At 39.7% G+C, this 27,958-nt stretch overlaps 1 protein-coding gene across 1 annotated transcript; it reads right to left on the bottom strand.

Moving 5' to 3' along the window:
- Positions 1-1,119: 1,119 nt before the first annotated feature.
- On the bottom strand, positions 1,120-27,226 carry wdr75 (WD repeat domain 75). The gene is made up of 21 exons (XM_079563398.1): positions 27,110-27,226; positions 25,720-25,849; positions 23,056-23,121; positions 22,826-22,925; positions 22,509-22,633; positions 21,236-21,306; positions 20,875-20,991; positions 20,641-20,729; positions 20,396-20,554; positions 18,587-18,646; positions 18,372-18,487; positions 16,943-17,118; positions 16,538-16,686; positions 14,506-14,686; positions 11,234-11,328; positions 9,771-9,866; positions 9,445-9,614; positions 6,595-6,654; positions 6,383-6,517; positions 5,071-5,162; positions 1,120-1,673 (listed from the first exon to the last, which is right to left on the bottom strand). The coding sequence occupies exons 1-21, from the start codon at positions 27,193-27,195 to the stop codon at positions 1,454-1,456; spliced, it is 2,493 nt and encodes an 830-aa protein (XP_079419524.1). The 5' UTR covers positions 27,196-27,226; the 3' UTR covers positions 1,120-1,453.
- Positions 27,227-27,958: the final 732 nt, after the last annotated feature.

Below are 27,958 nucleotides of genomic sequence, written 5' to 3'. Positions count from 1 at the left end.
TATCTGTACTTTTACTTGAAAACATGTTTTAACTCATGACACTGAGTAAATCTAAGTGACAAATCTTCATTTTGATGAGTAAAAAACATTTGTTTCATGTTTACATTAAATTGCTATTTATCATACTGGGTCAAGCTCGTACCATCTCTGTCATAGTATGATAAATAGCGATTTAATGCTATCCTCTAACAGTGTACTTAATAAGTTTCTTGTGGTATTTTCTTTAAAAATATTATAATATATTATTTGATGTTTTGTTTCTCATCATTTACGTCACAACTGAAACAAATCAGACTTTAATGCTCAGGTACTCAAGTCAAATTTTCTCCAAGTGCTTTTTTACTCTTACTGTATTAACCCCTTAACTCCCACCTGAACCGAGCACATTTTTTCCAGTTTGGCTTTACCCCAATCCAAAAGCTTCTGGAAAAAAGGTGTGAAAATAGCGACAAAACTGAGATGAAAACAATGATGAAAATGTGACAAAAGTGAGAAAAGTTTGACAAAAAAGTGACGAAAAATTGATGAAAAAGTGGCAAAAAAATTACAAAAATGTGGCAAAAATTTGAATCTGATGACGTGAGGAAAGAGATCCTCTCGGTTCAGGCGGGAGTTAAGAGGTTAATCATTTGGGCCAGTACTTTTACTACTACTTAAGTAGAATTATTCTAAAGTAACATTACTCTACACACTCTGATTGACCTATGACGCTCACATCAATATTTTGAGAGTTTCAGCCTGAAAATATTGAGACACCCTGGTCAAAACTAAAAAAAGTATTACCTCCAACTAAAGCTGCGGTGGTTCTTGCATCAAGAGATAATGAGCTTTAAATAAAAGTTGTCAAACAACAGTCCAAACAGATGACATTTGTGAAATATTTATTTAAAAAAAACAAAAGCTTGTACAAAGAGTATTTCAGTTCATGTTCTGTACATACTGTGTGTACACGGTCTTTGACATCAGCAGATTCATGTACAATGGAAATAAATGTCCTTTTGTTCATGTGGCTTTGTCACATGAGGAGAAATATCAGTTTCCAAGTAGTAATAACCTTTGCATCGTTATTACTAGTTATTACTAGTCCAATACATTTATTATGTTATAAATGACAAGTCACTATCCAGATTTTGCACCAAAATAAATATTTCCGGTGTATATTCATGTAGATCTTAACCTTTTAACCTTCAGGAAACCGTCTGCATCCGTGAGACTGATTGGCTTTGGGGTGAGGTGGATATCGCCTAGTCTGAGCAAAAACACAGAAGTAAAGCTATGGAAGGGATCTCACAAGAATGAAATGGACTTGGCTTGTAATTTATGCTTCTTTGCTCCAACATGTAAATCAGCAGAGAAAAATGCTTTGGAATTGGCTCCTTTCATATTCTATTTCATGTTGTTCCCCATTGCCGTTACTTTTCACACACATTTACGGTCGTGACAGATTTTCCCTTCAGTCCGCCAAGCCCCTGAGCCAGCTGTAGTCCAGTTTTCGGAGGCGTCTGAGTTCTTTAGACTGGGCCTTGGTTAGACCCGGGTTGGGCTGGTCTTCGGAGCGGACTTCTCCTGACGCCTGGTCCCGTCTCGCAGAGGCGCTCGGCGTTTCCTCATCCTCAGAATCCGCTTCCTCTTTCTCACTCTCCATTTCCTCCTCGGTCACATTGGTTTGTTCCCTAAAAACATGGGAAAAACATAGACTGTTATGAGATAAATTAGACCTGGGGATTTAAACTCTAAGGCCTGATTTGTCACATGAATTAGTTGGATGCATGTTTCGGGCGCGTGTGCAGAGTTGTCAGATGGAGAAGGAGGGTGGACCCCGATACAAACAAAATACATGGATTTTGGTTAGCTCCACTCTAGTTTAGCTTTCATTGCTCTTTTTTTGAGCAAAGAAGAGACTTATTTTTAATGAATACACGTTGCTCTCACGACACCAAATTGATCAAATTCATAAAATGTCCCTCCCCTGCTCCCCTCTCCCTCTGACTGGAGCGCGGCAAAGCTTTCCTCGTAGGTTTTCTGTGGTTACTCCAGTTTCCCAATAGATTCATCCTCCAGTCAGGTGATTGTAACCATTAACCTGGCTGCACATCTGCACTCCTGCAGGCTTCACCAGACAAATTTACCGACGTGGATCACCGCGTTCCAAATTATGATGCAAATGACATTTTTGTGTTAAATAAAGCAGCTTCAAAATTCTTCAATCCATTAACCCCTTAACTCCCACCTGAACCGAGCACATTTTCTCCAGTTTGGCTTTACCCCAGTCCAAAAGCTGCTGGGAAAAAGCTGTGAAAATAGCAACAGAACTGAGACGAAAACAATGTGACAAAAAAGAGAGAAAACATTGACAAAAAAGTGACGAAAAATGTCACACAAATGTCACAAGAAATTGACAAAAATTGACGAAAAAATGACAAAAAATTTGACAAAAAATGACACAAAAATGACAAAAATGTGATAAAAATTTGACAAAAAAATGACAAAAAAAAAATTGACAAAAAAATGACAAAAAAGTTACAAAAATGAGTTGAATACCCAACAAAAAAATGATAGAAAAAAAATCTGATGACGTGAGGAAAAAGATCCTCTCGGTTCAGGCGGGAGTTAAGACGTTAAACTTGTGAGTGTTGAGAGTTTCTGCTTGGATTTCTTTGTCAGAATAGCCTCCCAGAGCTGCTGTTTGGATGACAACTGCCTCCCACCCTCATAGATGTTTTGCTTGAGGTTCCAAAAGTTCTCAATAGGGTTGAGGTCAGGGGAGGAGGGGGTCCACATCATGAGTTTCTCTCCTTTTATGCCCATAGCAGCCAGTGATGCAGAGGTATTCTTCACAGTATGGTGCATTGTTTGGAAAAGCACGGCTCTTCTTTTTGTACCATAAAAGAAAGTGGTCAGTCAGAAACTCCACATATTTTCACACTTTCAGGAATCCTAAAGGAGCCGACCAGCTCCCTCTCCATGATTCTGGCCCAAAACAAGACACTGGTGTAACACCATAACCTTAAACTCCATGTGCCGATAAAAGTGTATCAGCTTCACTATATTTAACCATGAGAGCAAGAAATGGCCACCGTGTAACATCAGGGAAGTGTGTGCGTCGCTGCATTGACATGGCTCTGATGCTTGTTGTACCGTAATGTGAGTACAGTAAGTTTGAACAGCTGGTCGTGTTATCGCGGCTTTTGGAGCAGAGTACGTGAGCATGACTGAGCGAACTATTAAATACAGTTGAAACTAGAGCGCTCTCGGGTCGGCCCACAAAGTGCTCCAGTATGTGTGAAAACACCATGTACAGGCCAACAGCGGAGTTTAGCACTATTTTGATGGTGGTTAAAACTCTCTCCCATTCATTCTCAATGGTAAATATGGATGCAGTACACTTTTTGACCACCAGCATCAAATTGGGGGCGCCGTTTCTCTCCTTTTAGAAACATCGCCGTTTGGCCTGCGACTCACATGCACTTTTTCATTTGGGCTCTTGGAGACAAAAAGTTTGGGCATCCCTGGTATAGAGCTTTTATTTTGGTAACTAACTTGAAACCGGAAGTATGGTAACTCGCTTTATGAATGGAGAAAAAAAGATGAAAGGAAAACATTCTCGGTTAAAAACGTAAAAGGGTCAAAGGGTTGAAATGTTTATTGTAAAATGTATAATTTGAAAATGCTGACGAAGAAAACAAATGTAATGAGCTGTAATGGTCGAAATGTAATAGTAATGTCTTGCTTAGTTTATGTTGGTTGATGACACGAATGGTGATAAAAGTCATTTATACATCTCTGTAAAAGGCACCAAGTACTGGAATAGTCTCCCTTTATCAGTCAGAGAGACTCCAACTCTGGCCACTTTTAAAGCACGTTTTAAACTGTGGCTAAAGGAAAACCAGGCCTGTGAACACTTTTAGTATTTACTGCATGTATTGTTGTCACATTATGTAATTGTAAATTGTGTATGTGCTGCCTGCCGAGGGACTACAGATGGAAACTAGCATCCCCGCTATAATCTGGCATATATACAGTGCTCATGTGCAACTGTTCATCAATATGCATTGTCCCTATCAAATAAATAAATAAATAAAATAAACCATCAGTTCTGGCTTTCTCAATACTGACTGGATGTTTCACGCCCCAAGACTCTTCCCCTGTTAGTGACTGAAAAATGTGATGTATTTAGACACAAACAGTTGGACAATATATTATTTAAAAAAAAGAAAACAAGTCGGGTACCCCAGGTCACAATGAGTGACTATAACAAAAGCAGCTTTCTGTGAGGCAGGATATTTGGGTCCAGTTTTTTGCCGACTCATCCATCTCTGGAAAAACACATGAAGAAACTGAACGCGAGGAAGTGGTTCACATGACGCAGCAGATCTCATGTTCCACTTCACATTTCCACCACACGTGGACCTTTATTTAACGGGTTGTTCAGTTTTACAGAGTGCAAACTGCTCGGTCATGTTTGCCTTATTTGCTGATGGAGAATACTGAGAAATACATAATAACTCCACAAGCATTTGTAAGCATTTTAAACCAGCGCGTGCAAAATGTCACTGGACTTGGGGTCAATGTTCTCTGAACTTTACATCCAGGGGCCAAAAGCCAGTTCCAGTAAATACCTGCAAATCAAAGTAATGCCCTTTATTGAAACTTTCCGTTTAATATTGATAAGTTCAGTGGAACCTGCAACACACAATTTCTTTCAAAGGAAGAACCGGTTAAACATGGTGAGTGACACACAAATGACCGTGTTAAATCGCTGTTAAACAGTCCTATGCAACAACAAAGTTAACAATATTGCAAGTTGCTGGTCACAAAAATGTGTTTTCTTGCAGGGTGTTAAAAACCGGAAGAACTGCACTGACTAAGATAATTATCTTGTGCACTTAACGTGATCTTTGGAAATACTTAACGTGATCTTTGGAAATATGACGAGAACGTTTGCACTAAAAGCCTCTTCAGGCGAAGAGATAACGAGTGTCATGTCGACGCAACAGTGAATCTGACACATTTGGTTTCTGTTGCAGTTGCACAAAATGTCAAGGGAAAGTGAATAAAAATGACTGTTACCTTTTGTCTGTGGTGGAGATGAGCAGAGACTGAACGAACATAGAACAGAGATAAGACGTCGAAGGCAGGACATGAGCTGGAGTCTGCAGCAGCTGGTGAGGGAAAAAAAGACACCATTGTTAAGGCCTTAAAGTGGACATTTCATGGGCGTAAAAATAGACTTAAACACATTATTTCGGGAGCCTCAGAATTTATTGTTTAATGTTTACAACTTGAAATGTCTAATAATACACGCTCTTGGGCTTGTGAACACTCCTCCTGCTGGCAGACGTGGGAATAACTTATTGAAAACCTTCAGTTTCGATTTACAGCGTGCTTCACAACTTCAGCACGGCCTGATAAACACACTCAGAGCTGATATGTTAGATTATAGGTTTTAAAAGATGGAGGACTGCTTTGGTTTTTAACAATGACGCAATTGTATCCAGAAAGTACAGAATGAAGCACCGACGCCGGAGAAGAAAAAAATGAATGTAGTGAATTACTACTGCAAGTATGTCTTTGATGAGGGATGACATGGTTTAAAGCAAAAAAAGAAGTGAATTTTGCATGATGAGTTTTGTTTAACCCCTTAACTCCCACCTGAACCAATCACATTTTCTCCAGTTTGGCTTTACCCCAATCCAAAAGCTTCTGGAAAAAAGGTGTAAAAATAGCAACAAAACTGAGACGAAAACAATCATGAAGATGTGACAAAAAAGTGAGAAAACTTTGACAAAAAAGTGACGAAAAAATGACAAAAATGTGAAAAAAAAATAAAAAAAAATAAAGACAAATATGACCAAAAAAATGACAAAAAATTGATTTAAAAAAATTACAAAAAAGTTACAAAATTAGTTGAACACCCTCCCCAAAAAAAGATGGAAAAAAATTTGATGACGTGAGGAAAAAGATCCATTTAGATGAGTTTTGTAGATCTTAGCTTTCAAATGAGGTGTTACACTGGCCTACAGGATTTGGGTAAAGCTGAACTGGAGAAAATGCCCTCGGTTCAGGCGGGAGTTAAGAGGTTAAGGCACCTCTGCATTGATATTTCACATTTTGTAATATTAAATCATGTCTATGGAAAAGACACGATACGAGTGAGGACTTCTCTTCCAAGAATTACATTTCTTGCCCAGAGCGCTCCGCTATTTGCAGCAGATTCTGCAAACGTGCATAAACACACAACTCCAAAGAAAACTACCATGAAGATATGCATTGTAGAAGAGGCAATTTGACGGCTGAGCACCACCTCATGACAACAGGTGGAACAGAAGGAGACTTGATCTGAATCTGCTGAATGAAGGTTACAATATTAAATGAAGCGAACCTCTCTAATGGCGGTTGACCCCTGTGGAGGTTGAACCCGATGTGACCCCGCGGCGACCTCTTGACCTTCACTTTGACCTGGTTTCCCCAGCAAAAGGTAGAACGGCGTCATGGCGACGTGGTCATCAATCACAAGCTGCAAACAAAAGCAAACACTGGTTCATAGCAGAGAATGACTCCTTCTTTGTACATTCACTTTTGAAGATTAAGTACCTGTTTGCTGGAGGCCACGAGTCTGTCCTCCTCAGCTTTGGTGGTGAACGTCATGAGATCCTGACGTGAATAAGACACGATTAATCTCCAAAATCATCAAACTATATAGTCAGTATTGAATGCCTTTCCCGGATGAGACGTCTCAATGTTGGACTTAAAAATTGAAGAAGCCAGCCAGAAAACTCATATTGTCTGAGACCTAATGTGCTCAGAGGTTTGGCATTCTTATTAAAAATACTCATGTTACACCAGGATTCATTTTAGCCTTTGATAAATGTGTCACAATTAATGAAACGATTCCACAACTGCCTTTACCAAGACATTTTAATAACATTTCACTCGTGGTTTTGCTCTGCTCTAGGGATGTCACGGTAACCGGTGTAGCGGTAAACCCCGGTAAAAATTTTGACGGTGAAAATTACCGTCTTGTTTTGTGTTTTTATTATTATCTCTGTGAATAACCGCACCCGTGGTGTAGGCACGGTGAGCCTCACCAGCCACCGTCTCATCTGCTGCAGTTTCCGCGGCTATTGTCAAATATAAAGCTACAGGCATCACAAAACTTAGATCAGTTTGGTGCTCAGTCTCCTGCACAGTTGCGCGCTGTGTCGGCGTAGCTTTGTTGTGCAGATGCATTAGCCGCTCCCGCTAGCTACGAAGTAAAAGCAGTAAAAGTTCACTTGTCGTAATATAAAGCCGTATAACTTTCACCTCAGCGTCAGCGCGCTGTCTCATGCGGTTCATCGCCCTCAGTGGTGCGTCTGTTGGAGCGGGGTTAGTTTAATATAATAGATCCATGGGTTAGCGAGTAGACGAGCCTACAGTCAGCCGGCGGATGCGGGCGGCTGTAGCGCTGCTCAGGTGAAGTGAGGGAGCGAGAGGGCGAGCGTGGGGCAGCGGGGCTCACTCGGCCTGGAGCTGGAGGCTCCTACGGCTGAAGCCACAGGGAAATGGCATAATTGTATGTTATAGCAAGTAAGTTAGCGTTTTAGCTGGAATGCTGATGTGGGACTTTGGGTTGAAGGAGAATGTAACGAGTCGCCCCATAGTGCGGCTGCAGCGCCACCGCCAGTACATAAACATGTCGCGGACACCTCCGCACGATGGCCAAGTGCGTTACGGGGCTCCCGGTGGCATTTGCAATAGATTCACTCTCGCCGCAGTATTAGGAATTTAATAATGATGGTATTTTCCCAAATCTGCAAAGCGAAAGCTCACTGAAAGTACAACAACAATTTTCCTGATATAGACGGTTTATCTTCGTTTCTGACGCTATAAATAGTACATGTAATACCCTCGAAACGATCAACACATCGTTATAGTTCCTTTACTTTGATGTGAAAAGGCTTTGTCTGTATTTTTTTATGTAACAAGCACTGTTAAACTGTTTTGAAACTATTTCAGTTTGTGCAGGACTATCAATGCTTTCTGAACATATTAACACACATTTAAAAAAAAAACCGCAATAATACCGAAAACCGTGATAATTTTGGTCACAATAACCGTGAGGTAAAATTTTCATACCGTGACAGCCCTACTCTGCTCACATGTTTCTAGTGTTTTTGCCCAGTTATATTTGTGCAACATTGCAAAAAAAACAGACAGACACATAAAGATCTGGCTCTTTTCAAAAATGGGATCCAGTTCAACGAGCCGAGTTTGGTCACATAAGTCAAGGGGTGTAACGGTTCAGCTCTCACGGTGCAAGACCCACAGTTCGGTGCATCAAGGTGCAAATGCAAAATAAATAATAAGTACTTTTTTTAAATAATTAAAATAGCCTAAATTGGGGAAGGGAATCGTATTTGTATAGCGTTTTTCATATGACAAGTCACACCCAAAGCGCTTCACACATGAAAGGGAGGGGGGGGTTCCATGCTGTTCCATGCCACAGTTTCCCCTGAGGCAGACCGACAGAAGCGAGGCTGCTCACATCTGCACCAACGGTCCCTCCAACCACCACGAACCACTCACACATAGGCATTGGGTGAAGTGTCTTGCCCAAGGACACATCGACAGTCTGCACCTGCAGGAGCCGGGATTCGAACCCCCGACCTTCTGATCATGAGACGACCGGCTCTACCATCTGGGCCACTGTCGCTCCAAAATAAATTGGCAATGCTCTGGGCTCAGAATATAAAACAAAATACAAAACCAAATAGTAGTGTTTTAAAGTAAAGTTACCCAAGTAAAGTAAAGTTTTGGTTTAGCTTTAGACAGCAGCTAAAACACGCACAGAGCAGCGCCTTTAATTTGAGGCTTGTGTTTGGGCTGTACCTGGGCAACATTTTGCTTTTGTACTTTTTTGGAAACAAAGCTTTTGAGGCGGATTTTGACCAGGATCTTACACATTTGCCACATTTCATTACTTTTTTTGTTGGGCAGTCATCTCATTTTTGTCAAATTTCCGTGACTTTTTTGTCACTTTTTCGTCAAATTTTTCGATATTTTTTTTGTCCAATTCTTATCACTTTTTTGTCCATTTATTGTCACTTTTTCGTCCATATTTTCTCAATTTTTTGTCAAATTTTCTCACTTTTTTGTCCATTTTTGTCTTTTTTTTTTTTTACATTTTTAAATTGTTTGGCACTTTTTCGTCCATTTTTTCTCACTTTTTTCACATTTCCATCATTGTTTTCGTCTCAGTTTTGTTGCTATTTTCACACCTTTTTTCCATAAGCTTTTGGATTGGGGTAAAGCTGGGTAAAATGTGCTCGGTTCAGGTGGGAGTTAAGGGGTTAAGTCCTAATAAGACTGAAGTATAGGAGACCCATAAAATAATCTAAGGTCTTATTAAAATCCTAAAAAATGTCTAGATACTCCTCAAACTGTCGTTGTGTGTGAGTTTACCATGTTGGGAGTGAAGTAGTGTAGCTGCGAGTGGTTGAGCCACTGGCAGCTCTCGTCACTGCCCTCCAGCAGCTCCTGCCTGGGGACGAACACGGCTCTGCTCACTCGCCCCGAACACACGGCCTTCTGGGAGAACAGAGGGCGCGGCTCACTCGGCTTAAACACAAACACTGAGGAGAGAAATTAAAAACTGTTAAAAATTGGACTATGTGACGTTGTATATATTAGTCAAAGCTATAGACAAAAAAAAGCTCTACACTCCATGGGATCTCACCACAATGATACCGTTATTTTTATACAATAACGTGATTCTTGCTTGCACTCACAGTCAGAGCTGCCGGCCTGAAAGCAGAAGGCGGCCATGTTTTCTGAGAGCGGATCAGCCAACAGCAGAGTGATGTCCATCGAGGTGCTCCACTCCACTGACGGAAAACAAATGAAGACCATTGAGAAAGTCAGGCTCATGTAAATGTATGTAAATGTATGTAAATGGATTAGTCAACGTATAATCCTAACATAGTCCTGGATAAAGGTAGACAAACATTTTGAGGCCGATGCAAATTTCAAAATCCAGAGCAGTCGATAAACACAGCCTTAAAGCTATAGTCGTCCTGGAACAGTGTTTGTTTAGTCTTGATTTAAAGCTGGGTTCAATCCTGACTCCTGGTTCTGTATTTTTTTTACTTTTCCATCTCTGGTTTAGCAGTTAGAACGATTACCCAAATCTAAAAGCTCCTTGAAAAAAATGTGTTGAAAATCAGACAAAATCAAGAATGAAAATGCAACAAATGAGCAATGAAAAAGTGTTAAAAATGCAACAAAAGAAATCCACAAAACAACAGAAAAGTGACAAAAATGTGACAGAAAAGTGACAAAAAAGTGGCAAAAATGTGACTAAAAAGTGACAAAAATGTGATGAAAATTTGATGAAAATGCAACAAAAAAATCCACAAAAAGAACAGAAAACGCAAAAAAAAAAGTTATGACATTTTTTTTTTAAAAGTGACGACGAAGCAGCAACAACGCAAGGAAAAAAGATTCATTTAGATTACTTTTGTAGGTCTTAGCTTTGGGGGGCATTACACTGGCCTATTCACCTTATTCCGGAGGTTCGCGTGGGCGCCGCCATGAATTGTGCCCGCCCCTTTTCTCCTATGTGTTAACATGGGGCTGGAGAAGTCCACATAAAATCAGTCACTACAGGAAAACAAAGCCGTTTTCAGGCTGCACAGAGAAACGCTGCAGTGTCGACTTGTTGGTGCAAATGAACATTGGACATTTTACACAAATCAATCGACTAAACATCAGATTTGAGCGGAGAATATTTTCCCTCGTTCTCTGTTAAAATGAACGGGCTTCGCACTCGACCGGAAGTGTCTTGAAAACGAGGTGCCGAGACTATGCAAAAAGGGGCAAAAGTGGACGGGGCGGAATAAGGTGAATAGGCTGTGACCTTTTAGATTTGGATAAAGCCAAACAGTAGAAAAGGCACTTGGTTAAGAGGTTAACAGCAGGTCTAGAACTTACTTTCATTCCATAAACTAAGGTAGAGACATTTTGCATAACTGAGGCTTGAAACAATCCTTTGTACTGGGCAGGATTATGAATTGGCCTGAAGCGCCCTCTACAGGCTACAGTGAGAACGACATAATAAAATTGAAAAGCTTTCACTTTCAGCTAACTGTATACTATAGCAAATCTATAAATTAAGTATATAAACGTAGCTTTGAACGGTTATTTCTTAGTCGTGAAAAACGTATAAAATGCAGTGAAACGCAGACGAACTCACAGGAGCAGGTGAGGAGGTTCCAGCAGCACAGTTGGTTCTTGGTTGTGGTGCCCAGCAGAAACTTGGAGCAGCTCAGTCGCCCAAAACAAAGATTCCTACAAACGGCAATGAAAAAGAAAATACAACTTACCACCAGCTTCGAATACCAAGTGACTACATTCATGGGTTTAATCGAGCGGCTCTTCACACGACACATATTTCACTGGATTAGCGTTAAACATTCAGCCTCGGACACCCACAAAGAACAAGTCTGGCTGCCACTACTTAAACATCCTGGCCTGTTGTGCACTGGAAGTGAAATGGACAGTTAACACCCGATCAAAACTATAAATTACATTACAAGTGTCGCATATCAAGTTACATTTTTGCATTGTAGTCCTTAAATGCTTAAAAACTTTGAGAAGTTGTTGCAGGTTTGTGGTGCTGGACTTTGGCATGTGACCCCACTTGACGTGCCCATAGGCGGTGGTTATGCAAGTGTAAAGTGGGCAGCTGTGAAAATATCTGACCACTAATGTTAGTCTTTCTATTCTCGTGTTATTTCACTCACAAAATTACCTTCGGGGGGTCGACATTTTTTACCATGTCTGAAAATTCAAAGCAGATTTGATTCATTTCTAAACATCCCACATTAGATACATTGTAAGAACCACAGTCGAAAACATGTACAGTATAATAACCCTTTAACTCCCACCTGAACCGAGCACATATTCTCCAGTTTGGCTTTACTCCAGTGCAAAAGCTTCTGGAAAAAAGCTGTTAAAATAGCAAGAAAACTGAGACGAAAACAATGATGGAAATGTGACAAAAAAGTGATGAAAAATGTATGAAAAAGTGGCCAAAATGTCACAAAAATGTCACAAGAAATTGACAAGAAATCAACAAAAATGTGACAAAAAAAATGATCAAAAATGTAAGAAAAAATTGAAGGAAAAAATGACAACAATGTGGCAAAAAATTGACGATAAAATGACAAAAATGTGATAAAAAATAACAAAAAAGTGACAAAAAATGACCAAAAAAATTATAAAAAATGGACGAAAAAATGACAAAATGTGACCCAAAAAAAAGACAAAAATGTGATAAAAAATAACAAAAAAATGACAAAAAAGTTACAAAAATGAGTTGAATACCCAACAAAAAAATGATGGAAAAAAATCTAATGACGTGAGGAAAAAGATCTTCTCGGTTCAGGCGGGAGTTAAGAGGTAAAAAAAAAAAAATGTGTTAACCTCTTAACCTCCCCTTATTCGAGTGCATTTTCTCCAGTTCAGCTTTACCCACCTCTTAACACCTATCGTATTGCCTCATTTGAAAGCTAAGACCTACAAAAGTCATCTAAACTAATCTTTTTCATTGCTTTTTGTCGTTGTTCTGTTCATCTTTTGTGGCTTTTTGTCACTTCTCTGTCGCTCTTTTGTGGCTTTGTTCTTGTTACGTTCTCATCACATTTCTGCAACTTTTTCGTCCCATTACTGTCACTTTTCGTCTCTCTTTTGTTGCCATTTTGACACTTTTTTTCAAGAATCTTTCAGATTTGGATAAGGTCAAACTGGAGAAAATGTGCTTGGTTCGGGTGGGGGTTAAGAGAAACCACACGCCTCTTAAAAGGGACTGTACAGAGTTTAAAAATGCTAAAAATTATGTATTTTCCTCCCCCTACATGTTCCAGCCATGTCCTAATGTGTAGAATGAGCCCAGACCTGTTCACCACAGCTGCCTCTAAAATCCTGCACTGTCACTCAAAAAGACGCACGAGCTTAACCTCCAACCACCTGCCAAAACCAAATGCATTCTCTCCTCTTTGCCATTGTGTTTTTGTCACTTTATTTTATGGCACTGGCTACTTTTTTGCTGGATTATTGTCACTTTTTGCTGGATTATTGTCACTTTTGTGTTGCTGTTTTGTCACATTTTTTGCTGCTCTTTTGTCATATTTTTTTGTCTGGATTTTTGTCTTTTTTTGCTGGATTTTTGTCGCTTTTTTTGCTGGATTTTTGTCGCTTTTTTGCTGGATTTTTGTCATTTTTTTATGATTTTTTGTCTCTTTTTTTTTTTTCTGGATTTTTGTCACTTTTTGCTGGATTTTTGTCGCTTTTTTGCTGGATTTTTGTCGCTTTTTTGCTGGATTTTTGTCACTTTTTGCTGGATTTTTGTCGCTTTTTTGCTGGATTTTTGTCACTTTTTTGCTGGATTTTTGTCACTTTTTTGCTGGATTTTTGTCACTTTTTTTGCTGGATTTTTGTCGCTTTTTTGCTGGATTTTTGTCACTTTTTTGCTGGATTTTTGTCGCTTTTTTGCTGGATTTTTGTCACTTTTTTGCTGGATTTTTGTCACTTTTTTGCTGGATTTTTGTCGCTTTTTTGCTGGATTTTTGTCTTTTTTTGGCTGGATTTTTTGTCTTTTTTTTGGCTGGATTTTTGTCTTTTTTTGCTGGATTTTTGTCACTTTTTTGCTGGATTTTTGTCACTTTTTTGCTGGATTTTTGTCGCTTTTTTGCTGGATTTTTGTCATTTTTGTCAATTTACGTCCTCATTTTCTTCTCGTCGTTTTTTTTCCGCTATTTTGAAGAAGCTTTTAGATTTGGAGAATTTGGAGAACAGGAGAAAACATGTTCAGGTGGAAGTTAAGAGGTTAATATAGAAGGTGCAGTTACACATATGACCTGAGGTGGCCTTAGTGAGTAAAAAATGTGGAAAAACTATTTTCTTAGCAGAACACCCATATACAGTGGGGCAAAAAAGCATTCCCCATAGACTTCCTATTGGATTACCTTTTTTGCCCCACTACATGATGTACAACACTGGCATTAGTAGAAAGGTGATGCTTTACTACTCCTACAGTTGGAGTGTCTGGGAACAGGTCTTTTGTTTGCTTGAGTACCACCGTTTCCACTTCCTGTATTCCCAAACCATCACAGACTTTGCTTTTGCTTAGTCGGCACTGGCTAACACTTGAATCTGCGTCCCCATTGACCCTACAGCGCTCCATTTTAGGGGAGGACGACTGCCAGCATTGCTAAGACGTGAGCCACATTGCGAAACAGCCCATCTCGTGCCTGGGAAGCTCGCTCTCACTCTTTTCCTCCTTTAATGCAGCGGTGGCCAAAGAACACACTGGACCGTAGCCAATGTAGTGAAAAGGTGACTTTAAAAGAGGAGGTTTCTAGGGTTTTGAGCCATTTTTGAATCTGCCGGGATTATACTTTCAAATTTCAAAACATCTGCCATATTGTGATACTGGTTAAATCCCCTAGTCTGTTTTGCCCATACCGTATTTCTCCAGGGGGCTGGGACAAGGTGGTGAGGAGGTCCCAGGACGCCAGGCTCCAAACGGTCACCACTTCCTGAAAAGCCACCGCCAATAGAGACCCGTCGGCCGAGAAACTGCAGCACTGAGGAGCCAGGCCGTGATAGGACCCCACGAAGTCACAGGACCACGACGGACATTCATCTGAGGAGGAGAACGAAGGGGAAGGGATTAGTACAGGGTAATGCGCGTCTAGTATAGGCTTAGTCTGCAGGCGAAAGTCTTAAGTCATATTCAGATGATGCAGATGAAAGAGCGCTTTGATCGGTGATTAAAATAGTTTAAGCTCCTTTAGACGCATTTCAATTTGATTATGTCTTCTTTTTTTTTAAATCTATCCAAAAAGAAAACATTTTTATCTTGTTTATTTGAAAGACAATGTGCAGTTGCATTAAAAAGATGGCTACTCTAGATTTACCACTATGATTTTTATTTTTATTAACATTTAGGCCTGAGGTAAATGTACTGCACATGCTGTAAGGAGCAATTTAAAAAAAAAAAAAAGATTATTCAGGCTTTTCAAATTGTTAAGCCTGAAAATACTTTTTTTTACGGGGAAAAACAGTATACAGTTATATTGGCTTAACCTCTTAACTCTCGCCTGAACCGAGAGCAGTTCAGCTTTACCCAAATCCTGTAGGCCAGTGTAAACGCTTCATTTGAAAGCTAAGACCTACAAAACTAAATTGATCTTTTTCCTCACATCATCGGATTTTTTTCCATCACTTTTTTTGTTGGGCAGTCATCTCATTTTTGTCAAATTTTCGTGACTTTTTTGTCACTTTTTAGTCAAATTTTTCAGATTTTTTTGTCCATTTTTTGTCACTTTTTCGTCATTTTTTCCCTCAAACTTTTCTCACTTTTTTGTCAAATTTTTGTGCATTTTTTGTCACTTTTTCATCAATTTTTTCACATTTTCATCCTTGTTTTCGTCTCAGTTTTGTTGCTATTTTCACACCTTTTTTTCCAGAAGCTTTTGGATTGGGGTAAAGCTGGAGAAAATGTGCTCGGTTCAGGTGGGAGTTAAGGGGTTAAAGTGAAGACTCTCAGCTTTAATTTGAGATGATTTGCGGAGGAAAGGATCAGAAATGACAGTTCATTAAAGTGAAACATTAACGGGACTAGATGGAGTTTAAACATTTTAAAATTAAGTATATTTTACCCCCTTACTTGCTCCAGCAACGTCATAATGTGGAGAATGAGACCATCACAACCGCCTCTCACCTCGCGCTGTCACTCATAAAGCTGTTAATTTGTGTCCGAAGTGCCGTCATGCATGAGCTTAACCCCTTAAATCCCACCTGAACCGAGCACATTTTCTCCAGTTTGGCAGGAGAAAATGTTCTGGGAAAAAGGTGTGAAAATAGCGACAGAACTGAGATTAAAACAATGATGAACATGTGGCAAAAAAGTGAGAAAACTTTGACAAAAAAGTGACGAAAAACTGACAAAAAAAATGACAAAGAATTTACAAAAAATGTACAAAGAAAAGACCAAAAAATGTGAAAAAAAAATGTGTCAAAAAAGTGACAAAAAATGACAAAAAAAATGATTTTTAAAAAATGACAAAAAAATGATTTTAAAAAAATGACAAAAAAGTTACAAAATGAGTTTGAAATAGATCTGATGACGGGAGGAAAAAGATCCATTTAGATGAGCTTTGTAGATCTCAGCTTTCAAATGAGGTGTTACACTGGCCGAGGTTAATATAGAACCTGCAGTTACGCGCAAGACCTGAGGTGGCAGTAGCGAGTATAAAAATGACAACTTCCATTCTAGTCCCTTTAAGTCTTTTTCAAGCATTCAGAAGATTTAAGAACTTTAGACAAAGAGGTACCAAACAAAAACTGCTATATTTGGGTCAGTATTCTATTTATGGAGTAGCTGTATGCGTATGAAGAATCAAGATCAAGATTCAAACAGAACACATTTAAAACGCATTATGTACTATAGGCATGAAAGAACCCTAAAAATGTTAATCTCGCAGCCGTTTACCCTCAGCGTCAGTGGGAGCGGCCAGAGCCCAGGCCTTGAAGTGCCCGTCTCTGCTGGTGGAGACGACGAGGGTGGTCTGGTCTGGGCTAAAGCTCAGGTCCGTGATCAGGTCTTCGTGTGGAGCCGAGACTGTGGTGTTCAGCACAAAACTGCGGGTGATCCAACCAGACAAGAAGAAAAACACGATCAGCTGAGTCATGAAGGTTGTTGGCAAACCGTAGTTCCTGTGTAAAACTCTTGGGCTATTTTTGGGGATTGAAACAGAGGCCGAGCCCAAATCAGAAGACTACGGTACTCTCAAAGTGGAGAAACAACTTTAGTCTAAGGCTCTTTATCTTTCTTATGGAGGAGAGTTATTTTCAGCTACTACATAAAACAGATCTACCTACTCATCCTACATCCTACCTCTGCGTCTGCTCGTCAAATGCCCAGAGTTTCAAGTTAAACTCCACTTCGGCAGCGTTCTGTTTTCTTTCCTCCACAGTCGCCAGCCACTTTCCACCTGCGTCAAAGTCTGCTTTAACCACGTCGAACTGGTCCAGGCCGGCCTCGTGGACGTACTCCTGCTGCACTATGTCCAACTGTATCCACACGAGAAAGACATTAGCAATCAGTAATTAGTAATAAGATAAAAAATTAATCGATTTTTCACCCTCACACCAAGAATCTTGAAAAAAATAACTATTCCTGTATCTAAAACCAACCACTTTGTGCCCACTTTCAATGCATCAATAAATGGTCCTAATCCTGGGATCTTTCTACTAGTGATGCACGATAATGCCAATTTGAACCGATAATGACACCGATAATTATGTATATATATATTTGCACTATATTTTGTGACAAGAACTCAATGTAACAGTTCACAGTTCTGCCCAAAATGTATTAACTCTACCAAGCAATATACAAGTGTATAAACATAAATCAAATAATGAGTTTTACTTTGGGTTTGAGTCGCCACCTTTTTCTAAAGCTCTGTTTTTTTACAGTTCCATCATCTGAGCAGGTCTGACTCTGTTCATCTGTGTCACATCTTATTAAAAAAAGAATATTACTACTACTACTTCCTTCCTAGTATTATTCTTTTTGTTGACATCATACTAATGAATTCTTATTTACAATACTGGAATATAGACAGTATTACAGTATTTCACTGAGTCTAGAGGCGTCTCTGACATGAGAGAGAAGTGATGCCAGATCTGTGACAGATTCAAGTATGACTAATAATCTGATCCTACAGCACAAAAACAAGACTCTCTTGCATTGAGCTCATTTATGCATTTGTGCCTCATGTGGTAAAAAAAAAAAAAAACATATAGCAGCGTGGCTCATTTCATCAATGTAAAACTTCTCTCGTTCATAGCGCTTCAATCGCGGGACTATCGTGTTTATTTGATCAGAAATACGAAGATAATACATGGGTGCTCTTCCTTCACGGAGAGCGCCTGCACAGCTGTTTCGCTGGAATACTCGTCATATTTTTCAGCTAAAGGCGTGCAGAAGTCGGCCGTGGAGAGCGTATATCTGCTGCTGTAAATGTGCCGTCCTGAGTCTGCAGCAGCTCCGGGCTGCAGGACGTGCGGGGCGGCGCCGCCGCAGCGAGCTGGAGCCGCGGATTCAATGTAATTTGAGCTTATAATTATCGGGCGAAATTTTTTTTAATCGGCTTTATCGGGGATGGCGCCAAAATGCCGATAAATGCCGATAATTATCGGCGGACGATATTGTCGTACATCCCTACTTTCTACCCATATACTGTATATTCCCCTCCCCTCTACATGTCCAAATAATCTCGGTTTGGATTTTGCTGAGTGAAAAGTCGTGATGAGCTTACGTTGTACAGAAGCTTGTCTCTTTGAAGGGAGTAAAACTGCAAATGTCCCGGTTTTCCATTCAATACCAAAGCTTTACTGCGAGGGTCAACTCTCAAATCTGTCCTGCACCGGTCACCTGCAAAACACACACAAAAAGGGAATAAAGGTTAGGTTTTCTTTAAAATGAAGTATAATCCAATCTGTGCCAAAGTGTAGACAGTATCGGTTTACTTACTTTTTACCAGGCCTTGAATGACAGCCGACACTTTGACGTAGCTATGGATGATGGTGATTTCTGAAATGGTAAATCATAGTTAGAAGGTAATGTAAAAAAAAAGTCTTGAGAACTCTTCCTCTTCTTGTGTTAAAATGAACATAATCCGGTTTAAGGATATTCCCATTGAGATTAAAAACCTATTTTTCAAGGGAGTCATTGCCAAGAGATAGATAAAGATATAACATAAAAGATATAATTCAGTTACAATCCAAAGAAGTCGTCTCAAGTACTTTCACTCTGGACTTAAAAACGTTAAATAGATTCAGTTCAGTTATTATACGATAGACTTGTCAAACTGTATGTATTAGTTTGTCCTGTTTGTATTTTTAGGACATACAGTATGTTCAGGTCTTGCCCATGTCTGCAAAAATTCTGGGCGTTCATGTACACAGTTATTATCCAGGTATCCAGGCATTATCCAAATGTAAAAGCTTCCTGAAAAAAAGCTTTTACATTTATTAAAGTAATAAAAACTTTAATAGTTTCATTGGCTTTCAAATGAGGCGACACACTGGCCTGTAGGCTGTAAGAAGCTTTTCCAGATTTGGGTAAAGCTAAACTGGAGAAAATGCATTCTGTTAAAGTGGGAGTTAAGAGAAATATAAAGAATATGTCCTGAAAAATAAATAATAAACTAATATAACAAAGGAATGACTTAAACTGTGTCAAAAACTCCCCAGCACATTATTTGCCTAGTAGCCACAAACGGTTTTGTTTCCTTGGATAAAACGCTTCACCCACCACACGGTTACAGTAAAAGCCATTAGTATCTGCCCACTCCTTTTTGGCTGATATGTTACTACAGTATAATCAACATAGCAGTGGACCATGTGCCAAATGGGAGAATAACAGATCCAGATATGAACATCAACCTCTTAGCTCCCGCCTGAACAGAGAGCCTTTTCTCCAGTTCAGCTTTACCCAAATCCTGTAGGCCAGTGTAACACCTCATTTGAAAGCTAAGATCTACAAAATTAAATTGATCTTTTTCCTCACATCAGATTTTTTTTCCTCACTTTTTTTGTTGGGCAGTCATCTCATTTTTGTCAAATATTCGTGACTTTTTTGTCACTTTTTTGTCAAATTCTTCGTATTTTTTGTCAATTTTGTGTCACTTTTTGGTCCATTTTTTCTCATTTTTTCGTCAAATTTTTCTCACTTTGTCAATTTTTTTGCCATTTCTGTCATTTTTTTGTAAATTTTTTGTCACTTTTTAGTCAATTTTTTAGTCAATTTTTGGTCACTTTTTCGTCAAATTATTCAGATTTTTTGTCAAATTCGTATCACTTTGTCAATTTTTTGTCACCTTTTCGTCAATTTTTTCTCAATTTTTCCTCAAATTTTTCTCACTTTTTTGTCAAATTTTTATCCATTTCTGTAATTTTTTTATAAATTTGTTGTTACTTTTTCGTCAATTTAAAAAAAAAATTGTCAATTTTTTGCTCACTTTGTCGTCAAATTATTCGCATTTTTTGTCAAATTCGTATCACTTTTTTGTCAATTTTGTGTCACTTTTTCGTCCAGTTTTTCTCAATTTTTCGTCAATTTTTTCTCACTTTTTTGTCAAATTTTTATCCATTTCTGTCGTTTTTTTGTACATTTTTTGTCACTTTCTCGTCAATTTTTCCTCACTTTTTTCACATTTTCGTCTCAGTTTTGTTGCTATTTTCACACCTTTTTTCCAGAAGCTTTTGGATTGGGGGTAAAGCTGGAGAAAATGTGCTCGGTTCAGGTGGGAGCTATGGGGTTAAGGATCGAGCCTCTTACTGTTGTCAGAGTGCGACGTGGAGAAGAGGGATCCATCGGGTGAAACGGCGATGTGTGTGATGGCGGCTCCGAGACGAGGCAGAAAATCCCTCTCCGTTTCCTGGTTGTATCTCCACTGAACCAGCACCGACTCCACTCCTCCGCTCAGCAAGTTTGTGCCTGGAAAAACAGACGAAAACGGTTTCAAACAGAGACTTTAAAACAAAAAGGTGTCATAACATGTTCTCAGGTGTCGCTTCTAATACCTTCTGGGGTGAAGCACAAGGCGCCGACTGCAGCGTGATGCCAGTGAACGGTTGAATACGTGTACTCTTTCTTATGATCGAAGTTTCTCCTGCAAGATAACACTCTCATAAGACCATATTCAAACATGTTTTTTCCATCACTTTCTAAAAGATCTTCGCCAAATAGCTGAAAAAATACATATCAGTGCATCATGAAGGCCTTGATAAATCTTTTTTATTACTATTATTACTCACCACAAGCGTATCTGTCCGTCTTCATGCCCTGTGGCGATGCAGTCGTCTTTAGGGTGACAGGTGACGCACATAAATGTACTCTTTGTCCCTTTCTTCTTGTTGTCTTTCAAAGAGAACCTTCAAAATAAATCAGAAATTCAAATCATTTTTACCTCATTTATTGTTTATACCAATTTCTCATCTATCATTTGACTGGATTTTATTTTGACAATTAGCTGTTGAATTAAATGTCTATGAGCAGCAACTTGGTGATTTTTTTCTTTTTACTATATAGAAATAAAGTGGATAAGATGGCAAAATAAAAACAGATTGGCAAACGTTCTTATTCATGAAACTTTGTTCATAAAGTTGCTCAGTTTACCTGTATGACTTCTGTTTTTTGAAGAAGAATACCTCCAGCTGCAGGCCGTTGACTGAAGCGATGTATTGACCCTATGAAGAAAACAAAACAAGTATGATCATAAAGCTGCAAACATATTACTTTCTCAAGTCTCAAATCACAAAGCACTGCTCTCTTGGGTCCAAAAATGTGGTTTGTGCAAGAAACAAATTGTGAAAAAGCTCAAATGTGCCCAGTGCTCTGACAGAGAGAGTGATTGACTCCGCCCAAGAAGTTACTTCCTGTTTTGATCCAGCACACCAAAATAAAAGCACACAGCTCGTCTCATTGATTAGTTCAGCAGGTACTTGCAACATTACAGGATTATAATTAAATACACACATTTCAAGTGTTTTGTCTGTTAACCCCTTAACTCCCACTTGAACCGAGCACATTTTGTCCAGTTTGGCTTTACCTCAATCCATAAGCTTATGGAAAAAAAGCTGTGAAAAAGCAACAAAACTGAGACGAAAACAATGATGGAAATGTGACAAAAAAGTGACGAAAAATTGATGAAAAAGTGGCAAAAATGTCACAAGAAATTGACAAAAATGTGACCAAAAAATGTGACAAAAAAAATGTGACCAAAAAATGTGACAAAAAATGACAAAATGTGACCAAAAAATGACAAAAATGTGATAAAAAATGGACGAAAAAATGACAAAAATTTTACAAATAATTTTACAAAAATGTGACAAAAAATTACACAAAAATGTTACAAAAATGAGTTGAAAACCCAACAAAAAAATGATGGGGAAAAAAAAATCTTATGACGTGAGGAAAAAGATCCTCTCAGTTCAGGCGGGAGTTAAGAGGTTAATATTTAGGCAGAAAGAAAGTTGAACTAATGAACTGCTGAACTAATGAATATGATGGTGCTTTTATTTTGATGTGCTGGATCGAAACAGGAAGTCACTTCTTGGGCGATGTTGTTATGATTTAAGTTATGCACAGGGTCAATTTGGGAACTGCGTGCAAAGTGGTTTTGACAAATGAATCCAGTTTTTGTCTCATCAATGAAGGAAAACTGCAACACAGGGGTCACTTCAGGTCATTCGGGATGTTCAGGTCGTCAGCTGATCTCATTCTTTGGGCACATAGTGTTGCTGAACCTAGACCTTACCAACTGCAGCAGCCCCACGTCAGTAGTAGTTGTAGTAGTTAGTTAGTTATATCTAGGTGCTGACTTTCTTTTGGTCAGGCAGTGCATGCATTACATAGACAGACATTTACTCGTCATTATTTGTGAACATACCGCTCCTCCGAAGCTGATCGCCCCGGGGTTAGCGCTGACGTCTGAGAGAACAGCAGAGAGCTCCTGAGCATCGACTAACTGCTCCCCGCTCTGAGGCAGATGCACCGCAACCAACTGGAATATCTCTGTGAAAAATATACAATCATAAATGACAATATCAAGGCCACCTGCCCAATATAGAGCTCCGAACACCGCGGTCAGAAGATGAGCTCTCACTCTTTGTTTGGAAGACATTGATATTTGAAAATCTCTAACATGAAGGATATCCCTGGCGACTGAGAAAGCAGCAAAATTAAGTCAATCGGTTTATGACATACCTGATCCTTTGTCATTCTTCGCTGGTATAGTGAGAAACAGGAATCCATCATGGCTTCCACATGCATGAATTGAGTAAATCGGAAATCCAATTGTAAAAGTCTGAAAGAAAAGAAACGGAAAGTTATCTAAGGCTCCGGCTTATCACACATGAATATTGTGGTTTTGTATATTTTATTCTGAGGCATTAATCTGTCAATATTTAACAGAAAATACATCAGCCTTACTATACCTTAATAAGAATACCATCACTGTAGTCCCACAGTCTGACAGTGCCATCTACTGAGCAAGAGAAGACCTGCAAAACAAAGTGCAATTGTGAAAACGAAGCTGAGCTGTAATCTCTCTACATAATTTGGTATTTTAACAAGCCTAAATTAATGAATTAAAGGGCCTATTGAAGAAGAGAACCAGCAGGCAAGTTCAGTGATTCAATCCCTTACTTTAAAAGGTGCATTATGCAATTATTTATCTGGGGGGAAAAAATGTGCTATCTGTGCATATTTGACCCTGTAGTGACCCAGGGGTTAGGCCTGGGGCGGTAACCGGATTACAGCCATACCGCGGTCACGTGACGCACACACCACGGGTCTGAGTTCCTCACAGCCATCACCGCCCAAAAACAAAAAAAATTGCCTTTAAGTAAACGAAATTTAACCCGAAAAGGAACTAATAATAAATTCGAACAAGTGTCTCAAAAAAGACCAGCCACAGGTGAAAATAAAATGAAAAATCAGCCGCCCTGAGCAGGTGCAGCAGCCACATATCAGGCCTACGTGAGCGCGGAGTGTGTGGGTGACGAGAGACAGCTCCATTTGCATATGAGCAGGACGCATTTCCTTAAAGTTTAGACTGGGCTTGTTCAAGAGGCGACGCGAGGGCAAACAATTAAATCTGACCCGCGTCTTATTTTCCATTTAACAAAAAATGTTTTGGCATTATCCAAGACGCTCCGATCCGCTACCGTCACCTCAGAGCGGCTGAAATGTAAACACGGCTCTGTAAACCGGTGAAAAACGGATAAACTACGAAGACAAGAGGCTGATCGTTGGACGGACTGGCAGATTTGACCAAACCGAAGCACAAGGACACTCGTGCGATCGTGTTTTCTGACTTTTTCACGGATCATCATGGAGGAGCAGGACTCTTCCTGGTCCTCGGCAGGTGGACAGTGTGTTTCCCTTCTTCATCAGTACAAAGAGCCTGGCAGTAACTTTAAGGTAAGGAACATCTTTATGGATGTGTTTACAAAGCGGGTGATGAAGCGCGAGTTTGGGGAAACTGCACCAGGCTGGCACGAGTGTTCAACCGGTCAACACGCGTGTTAAACCTCGCTGTCTGGACTCTAACTTAGCCAAATAATATCAGAACAATTCATTTGACGGGTAAATGTTTGCTTCCTTTCTCCTTTCACTCAATCTGATCTGCATTTGTGGGAAATATAAAGATACAAGCGCAGAGTTTCTTTGCAATGGTCGGAGTGAAGAGGCTGAAGTTGAATAAATGATCACGCGAACATGAGCTTAGAGTGTCCTAGAGACCACCATGATGGAAAGTAAAGCCGCCATGGGTCACAACAAGGTCAAATACTCACAAATATCAACTTTTTTATTTGCATAAAAGTTTGCATAATGCAGCTTTAATTCAAAAGAAAGGTGACCGAGTTGTAATTATTGAACTTACTGACAAAACTACAAACTGGTTCAAAGAGAGATGCCTTTTCTAACAGTACAATTGAGGGGTGGGGGGGGCTGTGGAAGAGCATAACAGCTCAACTGATCAGTATACAGCCTCTGACTCCGATTTTCGTAGTTTTGAAGTTTTTGAAGTTGTGTCGATGTGAGCAAATATACTTGTTTTTTACATTTCCCTTTTATTATGGAATGTGCCAAGAATCCCAGAAATCTTAGCGGTTTCAGTGCACTTTCTGACTCAAGAGGAGTGGGTTAATGGGAAAACTTCTCCGTAGGGTTGGGCGATGTTCCCTTAATTGGCCGTTGACGATGTTTACAGTGAACCATCGATGATATCGTCCATTTCTCATTATAAGCATTTTTTTAAGACATTTCCATAGCCTATATATAAGCTGCATATTACTATGTATGTTAGGAAAATGTGAGATTGCAGGATAAATGGATCTAAACTAAACATGATCTGAACAGTCACGGAACACGACTTTTGCAAAAGAAATGTGTTAAAACTCGTGCGTAAAGTCTGAGAGGAGAAAGACTTAAGAGCGTCAACTGCTCAATACCAAGGCTCTTCTCACACTAATACGAATGTAAATCGGAGCTTATTATTTGCATTTGCTCAGTTTTAACGTAATGTTTAAGAAACAGTGGGTGAACGGGACAACATTTAGAAGTTTGCGTCGTAGCTTACGTTTTTGAAGCTGCTCCACGCGCCGCCAGGTCTGTGAGCTCGTAACTTCGTACCTCCTGCACCGCCTCTTTCCCCCCTCTCTCTCTTCTCTCGGTCCTTCGTGAGAATAATCTAAACCCGTGCGTGCTCATCTAGCTCCAATGTGAGAGCCATCTCGTCATTTTAAAACGGTTTATAAGTTTCCATACGCAGCAAAGCAAAGCAAAACCACGCGCTGTTAAACTCTGAGCTGCAGAGAGAGAGAGAGCCCCGCGCGTCAGAAATAGAGCAGCGCTGCGTCTTTACGTTAAGAATTACGGCTAACACATCATGGCTTCTGGCAGGTACTGAAACTAGCGCGCATATTAGTTATATTCGTGATTTAATTTACAGTGCAATCCCTGCACAGTTTGAAGGTTTACAAGGCCTACAAAAGACCAGCGCGTGTTTCTGACAGGAGGGGGCGTGGCATCACGATGGTGGCTCTCCATCGTGATGTTGCCCGTCCATCGGCACAACCCTACTTCTCAATTACCTGCAGATGGTTGGACGGTCGCAGTACGAGTCCTGTAACGAGGTCTGTGTGTCCGAGCAGGTGGTGGACGCACTCCTCTGTGGAGGCGCTGAACACTCGGACCCCGTCTCCGGATACGCACAGCAAGAACCTGCACAACACAGTGATTAGTATCAAATATGAGATTCGGAGCTCAATACTTTCTAACAATCTAACTGATTCTTCACTACTGTCAGATCTTCTTCTTCATTACTTTCGGATCTTCTTCACTACTTTCAGATCTTTTTCTTCATTACTTTCGGATCTTCTTCACTACTTTCAGATCTTCTTCTTCACTACTTTCAGATCTTCTTCTTCACTACTTTCAGATCATCTTCTTCTTCACTACTTTCAGATCATCTTCTTTTTCACTACTTTCAGATCATCTTCTTTTTTACTACTTTCAGATCTTCTTCACTACTTTCGGATCTTTTTCTTCAATACTTTCGGATCTTCTTCACTACTTTCAGATCTTCTTCTTCGCTACTTTCAGATCTTCTTCTTCGCTACTTTCAGATCTTCTTCTTCTTCTTTACTACTTTCAGATCATCTTCTTCACTACTTTCAGATCTTCTTCTTCACTACTTTCAGATCTTCTTCTTCTTCACTACTTTCAGATCTTCTTCACTACTTTCAGATCTTCTTCTTCTTCTTCACTACTTTCAGATCATCTTCTTCACTACTTTCAGATCTTCTTCTTCTTCACTACTTTCAGATCATCTTCACTACTTTCAGATCATCTTCTTCACTACTTTCAGATCTTCTTCTTCTTCGCTACTTTCAGATCTTCTTCTTCTTCACTACTTTCAGATCTTCTTCACTACTTTCAGATCTTCTTCTTCACTACTTTCGGATCTTCTTCACTACTTTCAGATCTTCTTCTTCACTACTTTCGGATCTTCTTCTTCACTACTTTCAGATCTTCTTCTTCACTACTTTCAGATCTTCTTCTTCACTACTTTCGGATCTTCTTCAATACTGTCAGATCTTCTTCTTCAATTTTATCCAATGTTTAATTTTCTCCTCACCGTAGTTTTTCGGCGGTACTAAATGGCTTAATCTAATGTCATCTAATTGTGTGCTGACAGCTGCACGTTGATAACAAGTCTAATCACTACAAATCTAACTTGCGATACAACAATAAACACAACAAAGATAACTGGCACTGACACAGTAAAACAATATGTTGGAATGATCTTTATAAACAAAACGCGTGGAAGTGGATGAGACGAGTGTAATGTAAACAGCGCTCACGCCGCTAATGCTACATGCTAATACCGGTGCTAGCTTCGAGTCAAAATATCCAGAGAAAACAAGTTAACGCACGACCTCCGTAAATCTACGCATCACCGGTTGTAAAAGTGACCCATACCGTGAGTCGTGAGTGAAGACAGGCTGCCTGAAGTTGATTTTGCTGCCGCCTCGGTGAACCACGCGGATCTCCCCGTGTTCAACCATGTTTGTATTTTCTTCTTCACCTTTGACCTCTTCTTCTACTCACTTAAGTAAACGCGACTGCAACGTTGGGCTTGATCACTGCCCCTACCGGTCTGTGGCGCAAAATCAAAATGATTATAATATCCATGGGCCAAACCCCAAAATCTGGCATATCGGTACCGAAAAGGTGGCAAAGGCTATCGTTGATTTTGAAGTAGGTCCATGTCTGATGTTTATATTTTTGTATGAAAGCCTTTTCAGAGTTACAGCTTTATCATAGTTTTCAGCTGTTGAAGTGAACCACCGCCATGTCAAAAAAGTCGCTTTTAACACTGGCCCATATTTTGGCTTGGGCCATTTCCAGCCCATTAGATACTGATTTACACCATTGTGTTTGGTATCATTGTAAAGAAGACATTTTCATGTTTCATTTGAGCCCAAATGTACTACGCTGTGACTATTACCGTGGTAACCAAACCTCCTCAAACACAAACCTGAGGACGTTTTTTCACCATTTTCACAAAAACAGTTTTACTATGTTTAACGCTGTTTCTTCAAGGAACATCACAGAGACAAATGTTTGATACTGGGCAACTCTCTAGACTCTGAGGATTCAGGAAATGTATAACATGTCAGAACTTTCTCAGCTTAAGGCCTCGCTGTGAGCCACGAAGTAAAAGAATGTCCACCTCACATGAGCCTTTCCCATTGAAATAAGCCTATATCTGCCATTTTAAGGTTGGAACAGCTGGTGAGACTTTCTGTCCAGGACAGGCCAATGCAA

Source organism: Gobius niger, assembly GCF_951799975.1.
Source record: "Gobius niger genome assembly, chromosome: 9".
In the NCBI taxonomy this organism is placed as follows: domain Eukaryota; kingdom Metazoa; phylum Chordata; class Actinopteri; order Gobiiformes; family Gobiidae; genus Gobius; species Gobius niger.
This window is presented reverse-complemented; position numbering and strand designations above follow the sequence as displayed.